The sequence below is a fragment of the Syngnathus typhle genome, linkage group LG7, assembly GCF_033458585.1.
Source record: "Syngnathus typhle isolate RoL2023-S1 ecotype Sweden linkage group LG7, RoL_Styp_1.0, whole genome shotgun sequence".
In the NCBI taxonomy this organism is placed as follows: domain Eukaryota; kingdom Metazoa; phylum Chordata; class Actinopteri; order Syngnathiformes; family Syngnathidae; genus Syngnathus; species Syngnathus typhle.
The window spans coordinates 11,822,466-11,839,740 of record NC_083744.1 but is presented as its reverse complement, the minus strand read 5'-3'; the positions used below and the strand labels follow the sequence as shown (position 1 = coordinate 11,839,740).

The window sequence follows — 17,275 nt, the reverse complement described above, 5'->3', positions numbered from 1 at the left end:
GACAGGAGCAACTGTTCCCGGCAGCCATTTAGAATAACAAACATTTCAGCAGGCCTGTAGGCACCAACTACACTTCCCGGAGCATGAAATACACTTGGCTTATGATCGGCTGCAGTGCTGTCAGAAGCACACATTGGTCCCATAATGTAAGGCTTCTGTGCAGGATGCCAAAGAGGATCCCTGGAGTACCCCAGACCTGGGTAAAACCCAATTAAATAAAAACAGCTCAAGCACACTCTCACTTCACAGTGACTTGAGCTCTAAAAGTTGTAGTATGTTATAACTATTTTATAGAAAACTGTTGTGTCATCCTAGCAAATAATCAATAGTTGTTCACCTAAATCTCCTTGTTTAAACAAGGTATGCATAAATGTTCTTTGCAAATTAGTCCAAGAAAGGGAAATGATTCAGTCCAGCACTGGATTTAACTTTTGTGTTCACTTTCTTAGTTATTAAATATGCTCATACTGTGTGGGTGGGACAGTGAAATAGTGATTAGCAATGCTGCCTAGGTTCAAATCCCAACTCTGGCCTTGCTGCGTCGAGTTGATATGATCTCTTCGCACTTGTTTGGATTTTCTCGAGGTAGTCGGACTTTCTCCCACATTACCTGTTAGGATCAATCAATTTAAATCAGCCAAGTATGTGTGCCCTATGATCGACAAGTGTGCAGTCCATAGTGTAGCGCACCTCTCAACACAACCGGGATAGGCTACTGCTAGTTAGTCACAAGCCACATATAAACAACCTTTTGCACCCACATTCACTCAGTGAGAACTGAACCTACCCTGCCTTCAACGAAGTCAGACCAATGTACCAGTACACCACCTATAAATCTCATAAAGACTTTTAAAATAATTTTTAAAGAGAATTTGTATTTACAGAAGAGAGTAAGCAACATAGTACATAGAGAACAAATTACCTCTAGCTTTAAATCAACACTTTTAGTCACAATAAGTTGATAGAGCATCATAACATCAGTTGACTGCATGTATTTTTGAGTGAGATCAAATGTGTGTGACCGCTTTAAATTCCAGACGGATCTGATGCGATCAATCCAGTACTTTCATGCGATGGCTCGTAAATGGGTCTGACTTATCAAGCATGGAGTCTCTGGAGAACAGTGACAATTTGTGGCTGTAGTGGAACACTCATCTCCACCTCGTCTGTAGATGATAAGGGCTGTGTATGAAGGAGAAAACCTTGCGGTGTAATGAAGGTATCATGCTTTTTGTACTTAATACTGAAACATGCACCTTGAAGTCAAGATAAGCTGTACACTCTATACGCAGTGAAAATGCTTGCAGTTAGTCTTGAAAAATGTTCATGTAAAAGCCTGCAATATAAAAGCAAAAGTCTTGACATCCAATGTTTTTGATTTACTTGAATAGGGCATTGGATACGGGTCGTTTTGACAAACCTTATAAGACAAATGATTTTCAGTTTAAAGACTATTGTAGTGGCTGCTTTTTTTTTTTTTTTTCAACTCCACAATTGAAGCTCACAGTTGAATCTTTAAAAAATAGGATCGATGAAATTCAGCAAGAAAGCATGCGTTCCTCTCTTTTGGTGTTTTGGAAAAGGCGGGCGGTGAGAAAGGTTGGAGGCGAAATTGTACAAAGTTCATACTGTATTTACATGAGTCCCATTGTGTTGAGACGATTCTGTTCAAAACAGCAACAGCAGAGAAGACAGAAGTATGACAAGGTAGTTGGAGTCAGACAAACGACTGACTCGTGCTCTCAGAGCATCTTGGTTGAGCTCTCCTTGGATGCGGGAGCCACGCGCGGACGCTGTTGTTAATGTGTGACTGTCGCGGTCCGAGCACATGTCGTAGAGGTTTCCTGAAAACTGCATCTTCTTGGATTCTTGGCGCAGGGACTCCCAGACAGTCGCTGCTTCCTCCGGACAGCCGGCCATTGCCAAGTTGGCGCAGGCATGAAACTCATCCCATGACCTGAGGACAAAAAGAACACAGCATCTTGTTCAGTACGTCTGCCATTATTGGCATTTATTGTTGATCATTGTATATCAATTTTGGGTTGGATTTAGTTTTATTCTATGCCGGTCTTGTTAACTCTTTAGGTTGTCATTCCCACTCATTTCCTTCAGACCTTATATTGAACTAATCAGCTTCCTCCAGCTACTTGTTTCTTGTCCAGATGTTCCTCATGGTCTTGTAAGTTTGCTTGTTTTCAGTTCGATATTTTTTGTTCGTTTGTGTCGGATCAATGTCGTCATCACCAGTCTTATTATTTGGATTTAAGGCACTAATTCCTGGAGCTCCTGCTCATGCCTGCTTTCATCATTTTCTCTAATTCTCAGATTTACTTTGAAGTGTATTGATAACACACTTTGGCAAGTTTGTCAAAGTGAAAATGAGTCACAGAAATATTTACAAAAAAAAACTCATCAAAAACCTTTCAAACTGCAGAATTGATTGATTTGATATCATCAAGATTGTTAATATCCATCCATTTTCTATTAAAGAAAACAAACAGCAATGGACATGCACAGTTACCCCTATGGGCATTATATTTTTTTCAGTTAACCTGATTTTGGGGGCGAATGTGCGTATGGAGTTTCATTTATACCAAAAGTATGTTGTTGTACGCACTGCCTATGTTGACTATGCATGTGACATGACGTTATTTCTATTGAATGTTGAACGTGCCGTCATGACGTGTCATTTCACAAAGTGCTGTTACTAAGCTTTAACACGGGAAGTTATAACACAGAAAAAAGACACTACAACATTCAAGGCGCTAAACTTGCTGGCTCTAGCAACAGCAATTTATCAAATGACACGTCATAACGCCACGGTCAATGTTCAACAGAAATACCCAAATGTCATATGCGCAGACGAGATGACACGTCCAAAAAAAAAAAAGAGACTGTGTTCATACTCGTAGGAATTTATTGAGAAATTCATCAAGGAATGTTTAGACCTTTTGTTTGTACAAGCTGCCAGGGTATAGGGTACTTCAAAAACTCCCTAGACAGGGTCATTTTGAATGCATCATCTGGAGTATTTACCATTATGGCATTAGTTGACAAACACATGTAAAGTGATTACAAGATTTAATTTGTGCTGTTGTTTTGCTATGCAATCAACAATCTCACCGCAGCAAGGGATTAACTCATATCAAACAAATTTGTTTTAGGTTCATTTACCTGACATGTTTCGGCGGAATCTTCCGCCTTCATCAGAGTCAACATGTCATGTCAGGTAAATGAACCTAAAACAAATTTGTTTGATATAGAAGAACCAGAGAAGTAATTGAAAAAGAAAAAACAAGATGAACCTAGTACAACTAGGATTAACTCATAGGTCCTTCAGGGTAAAGCAAAAAAAATAGCTACAATTTAGACATGTAATGTGGTTTAAAAAAACAAGAGACTGACAGAGACGAGAAAATGTATCCTATTTTCATCTTATTTTAGTAGTATATATATTTTTTTTCAAATAACCTTCCATCTGGATCTTGGGAGCGCAGCCCGCCTGACTACAAATGGCCACTAATGCGTCCTAACACAACGTTGGCTATCTTTTCCCAGTGGAAAGACTGGCAAAGTGATGACAGAAGAGAGAAAATGGGGGGAGTTGAGGAAAACTGAAGCAGATGGTTCTGATGGAAAAAAAAAAAAAATACTGATACAAAACACTCCAAACCTAAAGGCATTTAAAGACCTTCCGAAGAGATTAGCGCCAATGAGAAATTGCATTTTCAGATAATTAACATGACAGAGTGATGTTGTTCACTTGGTAAAACACAAGTAAGGCCCAAATGAAGCAGTCAAAAGCATAATTAATCATTTAGTGTACCTACTCTTTTCAAATATTACTTAGTGGAGATGGAGGTTGTGTATGTATTAAATAAAAATGTATATAAGAAATTTTGTGGAATGCACACCACATCACAAGTGATAAAACACCTTTGTCTGCTTGTTCCACGTAGGCGTGTGACGTGATGATTGGCTATCGGCGAAATAGACGAAATATTTGTTTCAATCATTTAAAATGTACCGCCTGGTGCACAACTGCACCTGACCACGGGAACTGCATTGTCTATTTGGATTAGATTGACTCAGCACGTATTCCATTTAACTGCGGCATTAGACAACACTCGGGCATGACTATAGTCTACAAAACAAAGTGAATGAAATTATCTTAAAAAGTGCACCTATAGCCTACCGTATTTTCCACACTATAAGCCAACTGTGCGACTTATTATCCGGTGCGCCTTATATATGGACCAATATGGATTCGTGGATGAGGACTAATTTATTAAAGTAAGCTTTACGTGTTTATTTTGTGTGTTGTGTGATATTAATGTTTGAGCAACGTTGAGTTATTGATACGTATATTGTTATTGTTTTCACTATTTTGAGTGTTACTATATTGTGATTGCATTAATGTTTGAGCAATGTTGAATTATTTATTTTATGCGCCTTATAATCCGGAGCGCCTTATATGTGAACAAAGTTTTAAAAGGGGCCATTCATTGAAGGTGCGCCTTATAATCCGGTGCGCCTTATAGTGCGGAAAATACGGTATATAACAATAAAAAGTGATGTTTGGAAACTCTTCAAATATCATATTTGCTTCTTGTCATCTTTACACACTACCTATGACTTCAAGATAACACACAACCCCACACACATTTGGAACACATCCAGGACGTAAACATTCCAGCAGTGTGCCGTTGGTTCAGGGAGAATGGTGTTCTTCTTCTTATGGTAGGCATAACAGATGTCTGCATTGAGTTGAAAGGTGTTGATTTTTGCATTGGCCCATTCTGTATGTTTCCTTGTGCGTGTATGTGTGTTGTCTCTAAGTCACAGGTGGTGTGCAAACAGCAGAAGCACTGAGGACACTTAACAGACAAGCAGCTGCTTCCAACAAGTCTAAAATCTCAAGAGAGTTCTGCTCTACTGATGCTAACATCCTACTCCTGTCATTCTCAAACTTCCAAGGCCCTGTTCTGAGTTTTGTTCTTCCAGTTACTTTCTTCAATTGGAAGAAATACTGTCACTACAAGGTTATTGTGGATCTTAAATTAACAGCACTATTTGAGATATTCAGTGGCAAAAGTTGTATCGGTAGATTTGAGGAGTTTAAAATACTGTACTGTACTTCAGAACTATTTATTTGATTTTAATGGTAGTTACAGACGATGTATTATTTTACGTGGCTGACTCTTGTGCTGGTCATGCGGGTACCTCGGGATTAACTGGCAGAATTTCAAGGGGGTCATCCGACTTTTGCCAGCTGGAAAAAGCGCCAACTCACCTGCAGCCATGAACAGCATGAGCAGCATACAGAATAAATGGATGAGTGTGTTTTAATGTTCCACTTCAATTGGCCATTTTTCATTTTCTAACTGAGGAGTATAATTTCCAATTGCAGTAACCGAGACTAGACAAGAAGACAAGAAACAGCAAAATGCTGGAAAGAAATCAGACGCAGCAAAAACAAAACACAAATGAACAGTGGATACCCTCTTTTTTTTTATTATTCTTATAGAAAAATGATTCAAAAAAATCAAAAATATTCTCTCTGAAATCATTTGAGAACAGATTGTGCTCAGCCATAGAAACAATTGTGCCCAAGCCATTAAAATATTTGATTCAGCCACTCAAAGTGGGCGTGAATTATGAGGTCATTGTTTAATGGATAATAATTTAATTCTCTATTTTATTTTGTACTTTTTACTACTACTACTACTACTTTTTACAACTACCCTTCCAGTGGGCGAGTAACCTTTAAGCTATATAATTTTGCCTTGTTGAAACACAGCAACTATTTTTCATCAATGCTTCAGTAAAAGGTCACTGTTTAATTCTATTGCGCATCCTTAGCCCCAAATATTTTCCTTCACCTCTCCTGATGTGCAGCCACTGAGATTACAACGACACAATACCAATTGTGAAGAATAAAAGAAGGGTTGCATTCGTGAGATGCCTCTGGCAATGCTGCAGCCTTGTCCTAGATGCAAAAGAAATGTTTTCAGTAAGTGTACGAATATTGTTGCTTTCCATTTGTGCTAAATAACATGTTATCAGAAGGAAGGATGGAACTGCGCGGTAAAGATGGAATAGGAAGAGAGAACAACTAAGTACACGAGAGTGAAGAGAGTGAGAGAGAACGAAAATTTATAGTAGGAACATTAGGAGGACAGCTTGGGGCAAAGTGTGTATGTGGACAAGCGGGTTGTGTGAGTGTTTTAACACCTCTGTCATTACGTTAGGCCCACTGCCGCTAAGGTGGCTGGGTTTCAGGATAAGTGCTTTAATTGGTACCTCAAGGAATAGAAGCAAGTGAACAATAGTGAAGTGGTGCAATCGGGTAGGCTGTACAGTAAGTAAATACTCTGTAAAACCTGGGTTTGGAAAATATTTTTGCTTAGGAGGAAGCATTGTGAACCTTTCCGTTAATCACCCTTTCGTGACTTGACAGTTCACAATGAACAGCAGTAGAAATTCAGCTTGGTTTTAAACCCTTTTGTCCTTGAATTAGCTGCCTTAAGTAGGTCATGTTAAGTACTCAGAATAAAAATAGCAGGATATGTTTAGTTTACTAACAGCAAGTGAGATGCATTACTATCTTAACTTCTGAAGTCAAATGCCCCTTAATTCGTACAATTTGGAAGTCTGATAAAATGTATCTATCCGTCCATCCATCCGTCCATCCGTCCGTCCATCCATCCATCCATCCATCCATCCATCCATCCATCCATCCATCCATCCATCCATCCATCCATCCATCCATCCATCCATCCATCCATCCATCCAATGCATCATGCGCTCAAGTTCAAAACATAGCATTGCGACATTGCTCAATTTTACGCTGGAGGGTAACATGATATTGTGTTTTCAGCTTATTGATTGCTACATGCTTTTAAATGACTGTTGAAATGATATTAGAAGTGAAAAATTCCAGGTTAGTTTCAACAGAAAATGCAAGCTCCAACAGTCTCGCCTGCTGCAAATCAGTGAAAATAGACTTTTTTATTTATTCACATTGTTTGCTAATTGTGTATTTTCATGCAATTTATATACAATTTGGACTTTTGGGCTCCTGGGAAAGGAAATTCTAGACCTCAACAGGAAATTTGAAAATCAAAGATTTTAACCATCTGCTTATTTTTATCCATTACTCAAAACCATATCTTGCTTGCTATTTATAGCCACATATTTGTAGTCACATATGTTGAATTATACTCAGAAAATGATGTTGTTGTTGAGCAATGCGGTGGACGAACCGAGTTCGTAAAAAACATTGATCCCAGGTGCCGAAAAACCCCGTTCTGAACAACCAAATGAAGGATGAGAACACTTCATTGAAAAGCCCAACACCACGTGAAGATGGTTCTCATAGTCAGGCTGAACTGGCAGATGAAGTGTGCTTGGATGTATAACCCTCCTTCATTATGTATTGTGGAAAGAGTGCAACTCCTCGTCCCTGCTGCTATCAGTCAGCTTTACAGTACAGGCAATTTTGACTGACATCTGCTGTGCTATCCACTGAGATGATTCCATTTGCTTCTTTTAGCTCTACAATTCTTTTTGACAGGAACACTGCACTTAAATCGGTGAGCTTTGCCTAAGACTCTCAGCCTGAAGATCTTTAACTTAGTCGGTAGCATATGTATTCCCGACAAAAAAAGGGGTACTGTATGTATAAATAGAACAGTGAATATAGATGACGGATAGGTACAGGATATGGAGGATGGTAGTGGTACATGAAAGGAGAATGGGAAAATAATGGACGAGAGATATGAATCTAAACAGAGGCAACTAGCACAAATAAAGAGAGTTTAAAAGGGGAGTAAGAATATGTTGCGGAAAGAAATAAGTTTTTTCAATTTCCATTTGTGAACCTATACGTATAGTATATAGAACTTCATAAATATGTTAAACTGAATCACCCACACTGGGACGCTCAATTAATTCACAATCTGTGGTTTACTGACCTTTTGCCTGACTCAGAATTTTATGATGTAAAGTTAAATTAAATCAGAAAGATACACTGTGTAGGGAGAAAAGCAATTACGATCCAAAACTCGTGTTTGATACAGTATGTTGATTGTTCTTAAGTGGTCAATGTCCACATTTTGTTTATGATTGATAGATAGATAGATAGATAGATAGATAGATAGATAGATAGATAGATAGATAGATAGATAGATAGATAGATAGATAGATAGATAGATAGATAGATAGATAGATAGATAGATAGATAGATAGATAGATAGATAGATAGATAGATAGATAGATAGATAGATAGATAGATAGATAGATAGATAGATAGATAGATAGATAGATAGATAGATAGATAGATAGATAGATAGATAGATAGATAGATAGATAGATAGATAGATAGATAGATAGATAGATAGATAGATAGATAGATAGATAGATAGATAGATAGATAGATAGATAGATAGATAGATAGATAGATAGATAGATAGATAGATAGATAGATAGATAGATAGATAGATAGATAGATAGATAGATAGATAGATAGATAGATAGATAGATAGATAGATAGATAGATAGATAGATAGATAGATAGATAGATAGATAGATAGATAGATAGATAGATAGATAGATAGATAGATAGATAGATAGATAGATAGATAGATAGATAGATAGATAGATAGATAGATAGATAGATAGATAGATAGATAGATAGATAGATAGATAGATAGATAGATAGATAGATAGATAGATAGATAGATAGATAGATAGATAGATAGATAGATAGATAGATAGATAGATAGATAGATAGATAGATAGATAGATAGATAGATAGATAGATAGATAGATAGATAGATAGATAGATAGATAGATAGATAGATAGATAGATAGATAGATAGATAGATAGATAGATAGATAGATAGATAGATAGATAGATAGATAGATAGATAGATAGATAGATAGATAGATAGATAGATAGATAGATAGATAGATAGATAGATAGATAGATAGACCAATCTTGCCATCCTGTGAGCCAAACCAAACTGCAATGGTAGGATGACAAAAGTGGTATGCACTGCAGGTTTGTTTTTCTCAGCAACTCAGCATGTGGGTGTTTCAACAGGACCTTCGTGTCACTTATCTACCGACTAGACAAGTAGTGTGCAGTTATTGTTGACACCCTGGGAAAAGAAACAACAATCACAACAGCTTGCAAGCCAGCAGATCTCTGCTTGGATTGTATCCAAACACTCCAAGTCAAACAATCAATTTTATCCGCTTCTGTTATCATCCTCCCTTTTGGATGAATTGATGGATGAATGGATTTGAACTTGTGCGCATGATACATTGATGTTGAAAAAAAGTTCAGATACAAATCAATATTCAGATTCTGCCCCAATTGATGGATTGATGTAATAATCATAATGTGCATTTGATGGAGTTGATGGAGTTGCCAGTAGATTTTAAAAAAGTGCGGTACAGCTAAAGTAGTCTAGTACTAGCAGTTAAACTTGTTGAACTTGTTACAAGTCTGTGCTGATGTCCGGGGGCAGGATTGCAAAGAAAAATATGTCTCGAGGTTTTTAAAATAGTTTATGAAAAAACCTTTTAGGACACATGAAAACTGACCCTTTACCTGTTCCATCAGAGCATGCACAAATACTGTGGATTTACATAGAGTCCAGCAAAAATGTATTACAGTACATGAATAATGGTTGACCTTTATTTTAAAATGAAGAGATAAAAGATTAAAAAAACGATAAAAAGGATAATGAATACTACATGATTAATCTACCCAGGGCAGGGTGACCCATGTCGTTTACAGATTTGCCTCAAAGAAACTGGTTCTGGTTTTGAATCTCAACATGGACGTTTCTGTGTGGCGTTTAATTGCATATACTACTCTTGCTTGCATTCTCCCCCCCCCCCCCCCCCCCCCCAGGTGTTTCCTCCCAATACAAAAAAAAACCCTTTATACTGAAGCACAATAGCTGAGCTATAAATGCAAAATAAGACAAAAACATCTAAGTAACCAGGCTGCAGAATATCCATTACAGAGTTACGGGGGTTGTGGAAAGCTCTTGAAGCCCAATAACAAAATATTAGCAGCTCAATAAGAGTAACATTTATGACATTGATTGCAAATAAAGAAGATACACTGGCAAAGACACGTTTACGATGGCACAACTCAAAATTAGCCAAAGGTATTAAAGTCCATAATTAAATGAAAAATCCGTATGGGCTGAACATCAACGAAGCTTAAATTGGTGATTAAGTATCTCATTTAAAGTGACAAATAACAACAAATAACACGGTCACAATGTAAAGTTAAAATCTTTACGAGAGAGAGAGGGAGAGAGGAGAGAGAGAGAGAGAGAGAGAGAGAGAGAGAGAGAGAGAGAGAGAGAGAGAGAGAGAGAGAGAGAGAGAGAGAGAGAGAGAGAGAGAGAGAGAGAGAGAGAGAGAGAAAAAAGGGGGCACCAAAGCATGTAACATAACGCTGAAAATATATCTGTATAACACTAAACAGTGTTTTTTTAAACTTTAACCAAAGTGAGTAGGATTATCTTTGTGAATAAATTCTTTTTTTAAGGTTTTGTGTTGGATTAACTCTATTGTGTAATTGGTCCCTTCTCATGTCGCCGGTGCTACCAAAAGAGATTACACTGACCTGCAGATTGAGTGTATCTCATGTGTATCTTCATCCTTGCGTGCGGTGTCCGTCAGACTGTCACCCAGAGCCATAAGACACCGAGCAAAGCCCTTGTAAATGGAATGACACCTTCTTGTCGAAACTGTGGCAATAGAGCAAGGGCTCAGCACTGGAAGTACACACAAGGAATCGAAAGCACAATATTCAATTGGAATTGAAGGCAACGCATACAGTATACAAGATGATGTTCATTTTTGTTCAGCATATCTGAAAACATAAACTGCTTCTAATTATTTTAGACGCATATTGAATTTGAAGTTGATGTGAGCGTAATGATAATAATCAAATAATCAAATGATTCACAAATAATACAAATAAATAAATGATAAATTGAACTTGATCTTGAGCTATGACAGAACTGAAAGGTTGCAAAGGTCGTAACTCGAACATACTCTGCTTTGTCTGCTAAGGTTTTATCACTTCCACACGACTAGAAAAACAAAAAAGGTTAGTATTATATTTTCTCTTGGGTGTGAGGATCCCCGTTAATACTTATCACTTGCTCAAAAGAGATTTGTTTTAGAAAAAGCTCCCTGCTCCCTTTGACCAGCTAATAATTCGCGTGTGCCTTTGAAGTTTCTGAATTCTTACTGTAGAAACTTTATGAAGCAACCACACCAATCTGCATGTTATCTGTCAGTGTGAATTGTCACGGCTCCTCGTGACCGTGGCGACTGTCAGCTTTAAAAGCATCTCTCTAAAACTCCTATAAAGTGCATTCAACGCTTACACGCGAACACCCAGCACAAAGGAGTCTCACCCTTTTCAAAATGTGGGAGGAAGCCAGGATGCCTTGATGCAAACATGCAAACAGCAAAGTGGAAGACTGAAGTCGAGAATCCAGCCCCCAACTTCAAAACTGTGAGGGAGATGTGCAAACTACTCACTGTATTTTTAAACTGATGTAATTAATTTCTGTTATGATACACCAAACTGAGATTAGCAGTTCTCTACTGGGAGAAAAACAATGTTGTTTGATTAAGATGAAGAAGGCCTCTGAGGACTCTAGGCAACAATGGTCAAATGACTAAATAAAAAGATGTTATCATCACACAATTTTGTCGTCCTTTCATTAAACTCATAATATTTTCCTCATCCTCCCTTCAATGAAGAAACGTATTTAGTCAAGTAGTTTCTCAAATGATGTTGCTCAAGTCCGGAGCTTGGACAAAAAGAAAGCATATTGATGCATTGACAAAACACATTCAATTAACAGTGAAAATAAGATCATTCTTAAGCAATCACCGCATGTGCAAGACTGCTGAAGAGGTGCGGAAAATGTGTTTTTATTCGTGTCACAATTCATCTACAAATTCATTCATCTGGTAGCTCATGTCTGCTGACAGGCAGCACACAACAATGACTTGTTGAGTTGCAAAGTCTGATGTGTGCCCATCACAGTGGGCTCAGGTGAAAGAATAAAGAACGATGACGATTAAAACCACATCGTTTTATGAATATCATGCAAATGATACATAATGGCCTAGCGGGTGTCAGTCATCACAGCGCACAAAAGCCATTCAACTCATGAGATTGAATTGAATTAATGGAGCTGACGTGCTGCAAAAAGCATTTGGTAAGTGCTTAATTATGCAGCCTGCGACTGAAGGATTTCACATTCAGTTCTCCCAACAAACATGGGAAAGAGGGAAGGGGGTAGCAGCGGCTCCCTTCTACCAACCAACACATCCCGCAATGCCCCTGGATAAGGTACCATCGACCAAGGCACCAAACTCCTTCAAATCAGAAGTGGTCTTCTGTGTCCATGCTAAAATGGGTCTGGTAAATGTCAATTACTGTACGCATATCGAGTCTTGCCTCTGGCGGATATAAGACAGCTCCTTAAATATCAAAATTCTACCTTCTGGGGCCCATTTGGGCACTTAAAGACAAACAAGTTTGTTTGTTAATTCTTGATCAGTATTAGGCAAATAAGAAACTACTGATTCCCTCATAGCTTTTTAGACTTTTTAGATTGTCTCATAGACCAGACTGTGTGGCAGATCCCCGCCGCAAAAAAAGATTTACACAAAAGCATACTGCCACCAACAGGACTAGATCTGCTGTGTACTAAGCGGCATTCTTGTTAAGGGTTATTTGTTTTTGTCAAGCTGTGAACTCTGTGAAGCCCTCTAGCATGCGCCCAATGGAGGCACACTTCACACAGGCTATTCCTGACCCCTCACTGGTTGTGCCATTTGAATTGCAGTGCAGCTTCATTAAGTCACTACCAAACAGTTGCAGGCAAGAATGTATGAAAACAGTCAACAACTCTAGTGAGTGAGATAAATCCATTGAAAGTTCGAATTGGCTTACAACTAAAGGGGTGAAATCTGGGGGGGAAAGTCTAGATCTTCCTGAACGGCCAGTGTGTGTCTGGGCCAGTGTGTGTCTGGACCATTCAAGCCTCTGCATGCCTCTGAATCTTTTCACTGGAAATATGTCATGAGCTTCCATGCATACAGTCTATAAAATGCTATGAAACGAAAAAGAAATGCATGTCATAATGCCAAGAGTGTGTTCTTTCAATACACATTAAATATTTCCAGGTTACTATCAGTCCAGAGGTACGTCTTACGGGTTACAGGCTTGGAATCCCGGACAACAAAATGATTTTGGTAATGGTGCCTGAATGCCTGAAAAACACAGGTATGATGAAGTGAAGACAGGAGGGTGTAGTGAGTTCCAATACTTAACTTGGAAATTGGGTACAACACTTAAAACAATGGTTTCATTTTGTTTCATGACCAATGTTTATTAAAAATGAATTTGAATGATACTTTTTCACTCACATGTGGTAAATTAAATGATTCTTTCTGATTGTTTGTGGCCTGCGATCATCCAGAGGGTTACTATTGTACATTGTAATTTAAAACAACAATCCAGGTACGTTTCCATAGAAGATAGTATGGCACATAGAGAAGAACATTTAATTTGCACAAAACATGTTATTTAATAAGACAAGCAATTTAAAATAGCATAATATTATTTAACCTAAAAGTACTTGATTTTGGTATTGGTATCAGAGATACCGGCACCAGTATTTACTTGGTGTCGATCGATCTTAAAATCTCAGTTATTGCACAGCTCTATGACTGTATTTTGGTAAGACTGTTAGAGGTGAAGCATCATTAAGATATTTTAGTATGGGACAGAGCATTTTTACATCATTGGAAACAAGCTGCTACTTTATCTGAATGATTCGATCAAAACCGAGCATTAGTGTAACTTTTATATTTATGGTGCACTGCAATTAGTGATATATAAAGTCAGCATTTATCAGCTCTTTCAATTATGGGTCTGCAATTTTCAGCCTGGATTAGAGTGCTTACGTTCATCACATGAGGAATGGAATACTTCAAACAAGGCCAGTGAGATCAGATATTGAGGGAAAATTGTTCCTTCGAATTCAAATCCCTTTTGTTCTGTACAGAGCCGAGCTGTTGATTATCTGCCATGATGGGTGGGATGACACGATGTGCAGTCCATTATACTGCGAGCTATACCAATCAATAGTCAGCTTCCATGATGGCCTCATTTATGTATATTATTCCCCCCTTCCTCTGCATGAATTGTATGCTTTGGTCCGACCACCCACAGTCAACCTGATTCAGCCACTTCAGTGTACAGTTTGGAAATCAAGGTAAGAACTGCTATGCCTCCTTAAAGATAAATAAGACTGTGTCCACCTTCTTTTAACGCAACCGACTTAATTACTGTGTTGGAATTGATATGCCCCTGAGCTTTTGAGATTCATTACGTCTGAAGTGACAGGATGATTAGACGTGATTGTAACTTGTTGCTTTTGACGCTTTTTTTTTTTTTTGGGTTGTCCTTCTACTTCACTTGATGGTACAGACCACAGGGGTCAAACTCAAGGACCGGGGGCCAGATACGGCCCGCCACATCATTTTTTGTGTCCCGCAAAGACAAATTGTGCATCAAATTCGTGTGCCATTACTAGAATAGCAAATTGTCTTCACTTCTAATAATATCTTCTTTTTCTTTTAAATATTTGACCAGTTCACTTATTTGTTGTTGTTGTTGTTGCTGCTGTTTTTATTTTCATCCCTTTCTTTTCTTGTTTTTATCCAACATAACAAACGTGGAGGAATAGGTCAGAATAGAATGCAGTTATGTAATGTAAACATATATATAAAAAATTACTTCCAACAAATGAGCATGCTGGCAGACCAATTGTAGGACTGCTGATCAATTGTTTGCTTGTATTAATATTTGATATCTAAGACCCAGGTAGCAGGAAAGCAAGTAGAATCTTCACGGCTTAATTCAACAAGCCATTGTTTTCACAAAGAGTGGATTAGGCAATTTAAAAAGAAGATGAAGATGTAGAGGAGTAATTGTAAATGATGACCAGCATGTCTAATTATTTTACGGAATTGTTTAGGTCTATTGATGTTAGCAAACACTGATCTCACTGCAGATTGCAATGTGGTAAAAGGAAACCATCAATTCATTTTCAACACCGTTGAGCATCCACATCGTCACCGAGTAGGTACCACTCCCATGCTGCTAAGCTTTTTGTTTGTTTGTTTGTTTGTTTGTTTGAAGAGCAGGGTTCATAGTAAGAACCGCCTCCAAAGACAAACTGCTCTCATAGCGCCAAGGAAATTTTTCATCATACACAAGGTGACATGATTTCATAAAAAGAAAATGCATACAGTATTGTGTACATATAAGAAATATAAACAAATAAAACACTGAAAATATTTCATGCTGTAAACAATGCTTCCTACAGTGATGTTATCAATTTTCCAAAATACTATGAATAAAATAGAATATGCTAACTTTATTCATTTTCTTGACAAAAAAAATACATAAACCGGCTCGTAGTGAAAAGTCTTCACTTGTGTGTCCCTTTAAAATGCCATAATGTTTAAAATGCCATGATGTTGCGACAAGTTCTCGTCCTCTTCATACACCAGTTAGAGTAAGTGAGGTTTGATCTATAGCCAGTTTGCTCGACATTCAGATTGCTTTTGATTAATGCACTTCATAAGATAGAGACATAGCCACACCTGTAGGGGGAGGGAAATTCATCTCTCTCCTTGACTTTATTGTGTGAAATAAGGCTCAAATTCTGCAGTGTGGAGGGATACACCAACACTAATGGGATAAAGAGCCCAATTTTATATCAGCTTCTAAACTTCAAAATTGACAAGGCAAAACCCAGAGGCACACTGCATAACGGTGCTGAATGCTGCATAGTGATCCTTTATAAAGCTATGCAGCAAGGTCAGTGGTATTATTTGAGGAGAGAAGAGAAATATGCTCCTAGTGCTCGTCTGAAATGTTCTATTTAACCTCCACAAAATGCCACATGGTTTGGTTAAAACAATTTCTGACATAAACTGAAAAGTGATTGGAGAAATGTTTTGTCATACAGTCAAACCTCTTCATACGATTGCTTATGAATTATACGTGTCATATCAATATGAGCGTGTGAGTGATCTTGCGAAAAAACATGACCGGAACATGTCAACAATCAAGCGACAACGATTAGAGTGAGGGAAGCCCTCGAAGCGGTCAAGCAATCCAAGGGGATCACCATCATCTCTAAACGTTGCAGCACTACCCAGGAAGAGATGGAACACCTTTCTTTAAAAAAATCTGCAAAGCAGTCTACTGAAGCTGAGGAGGAAAGTAAATGAACTGAGTGGAAGTGAAGAGGGTGAAGATAAAAGTTAAAACAAAATAATATACCCATCCATCCATCCATTTTCTATATTGCTTGTATAGAAAATAAAGAAGTCAAGTTAGTTTGAAGTTCACATATTGTAAGTTACAGTAAGTTACGGAACGTATATATCTCTAGTTTCTGTAAGGTACAGTGACAATAAAAGCTCCTTTTTATTGATTATTTCTTTGTAATGTATCTCTTTTTACACCTCTGTGATATAATGCATTTGTGTTTTGCTAAAAAGCTCCATCCATTCTCAAAACCGCTTATCCTCTTCAAGGTCACGGCAGGGGCTGGAGCCTATCCCAGCTGACATTAGGCGGAAGCCAGACTATTCCCTGTACGGGTCACCATCCAGTCGCAGGGCACATATCGAGACAAACAACCACCAACATGCACACTACCACTGAGCAGTAATCGATCAGCGACTTTGTTGCAGCTATGTCAACTCTTGCTTATGGTACGTCTTGTAATTTGACCTGCATTTTTCATGGAGACATGAACATCCGCTACAGTTTAACTTACTCTACGAGTGGTTTCACTTTAAAATATGTAAAGGCGTCGCCAACATCACAGCTGTTATTTCCGTTTTTTGTACAGATGGCATCTTGATACATGCTTGCACACTAACACCTACGGTACTGATCTATTCATGAGTTCACTTGTGCAGAGGCTGGCAAGATCACTGCTGACTGGACTAAAATGCTGCTGATGCCTGCTGCTCTCCTCACCTGACGAACACATATACATCCAGAACAGATTCAAATTGATTAGACCTGCAGCTATTTTTCTTCCACTGTCAATCCATCCCTAAATGATACACATAGCTCCATGTTATCACCGCATCTCCGATATCCTGGGCACACATACAAAAAACA

At 38.1% G+C, this 17,275-nt stretch overlaps 1 protein-coding gene across 1 annotated transcript in view; it reads right to left on the bottom strand.

Moving 5' to 3' along the window:
* Positions 1-17,275, bottom strand: part of nrn1la (neuritin 1-like a) — a 36,538-nt gene continuing 19,263 nt past the window's right edge. The window contains exons 2-3 of the mRNA XM_061282692.1: positions 10,655-10,805; positions 1-1,957 (exon numbers count right to left, since the gene is read on the bottom strand). Of these exons, the coding sequence (XP_061138676.1) occupies positions 1,669-1,957; positions 10,655-10,805 (440 nt within the window). The 3' untranslated portion in view covers positions 1-1,668. The remainder of the gene's footprint in view (positions 1,958-10,654; positions 10,806-17,275) is intronic.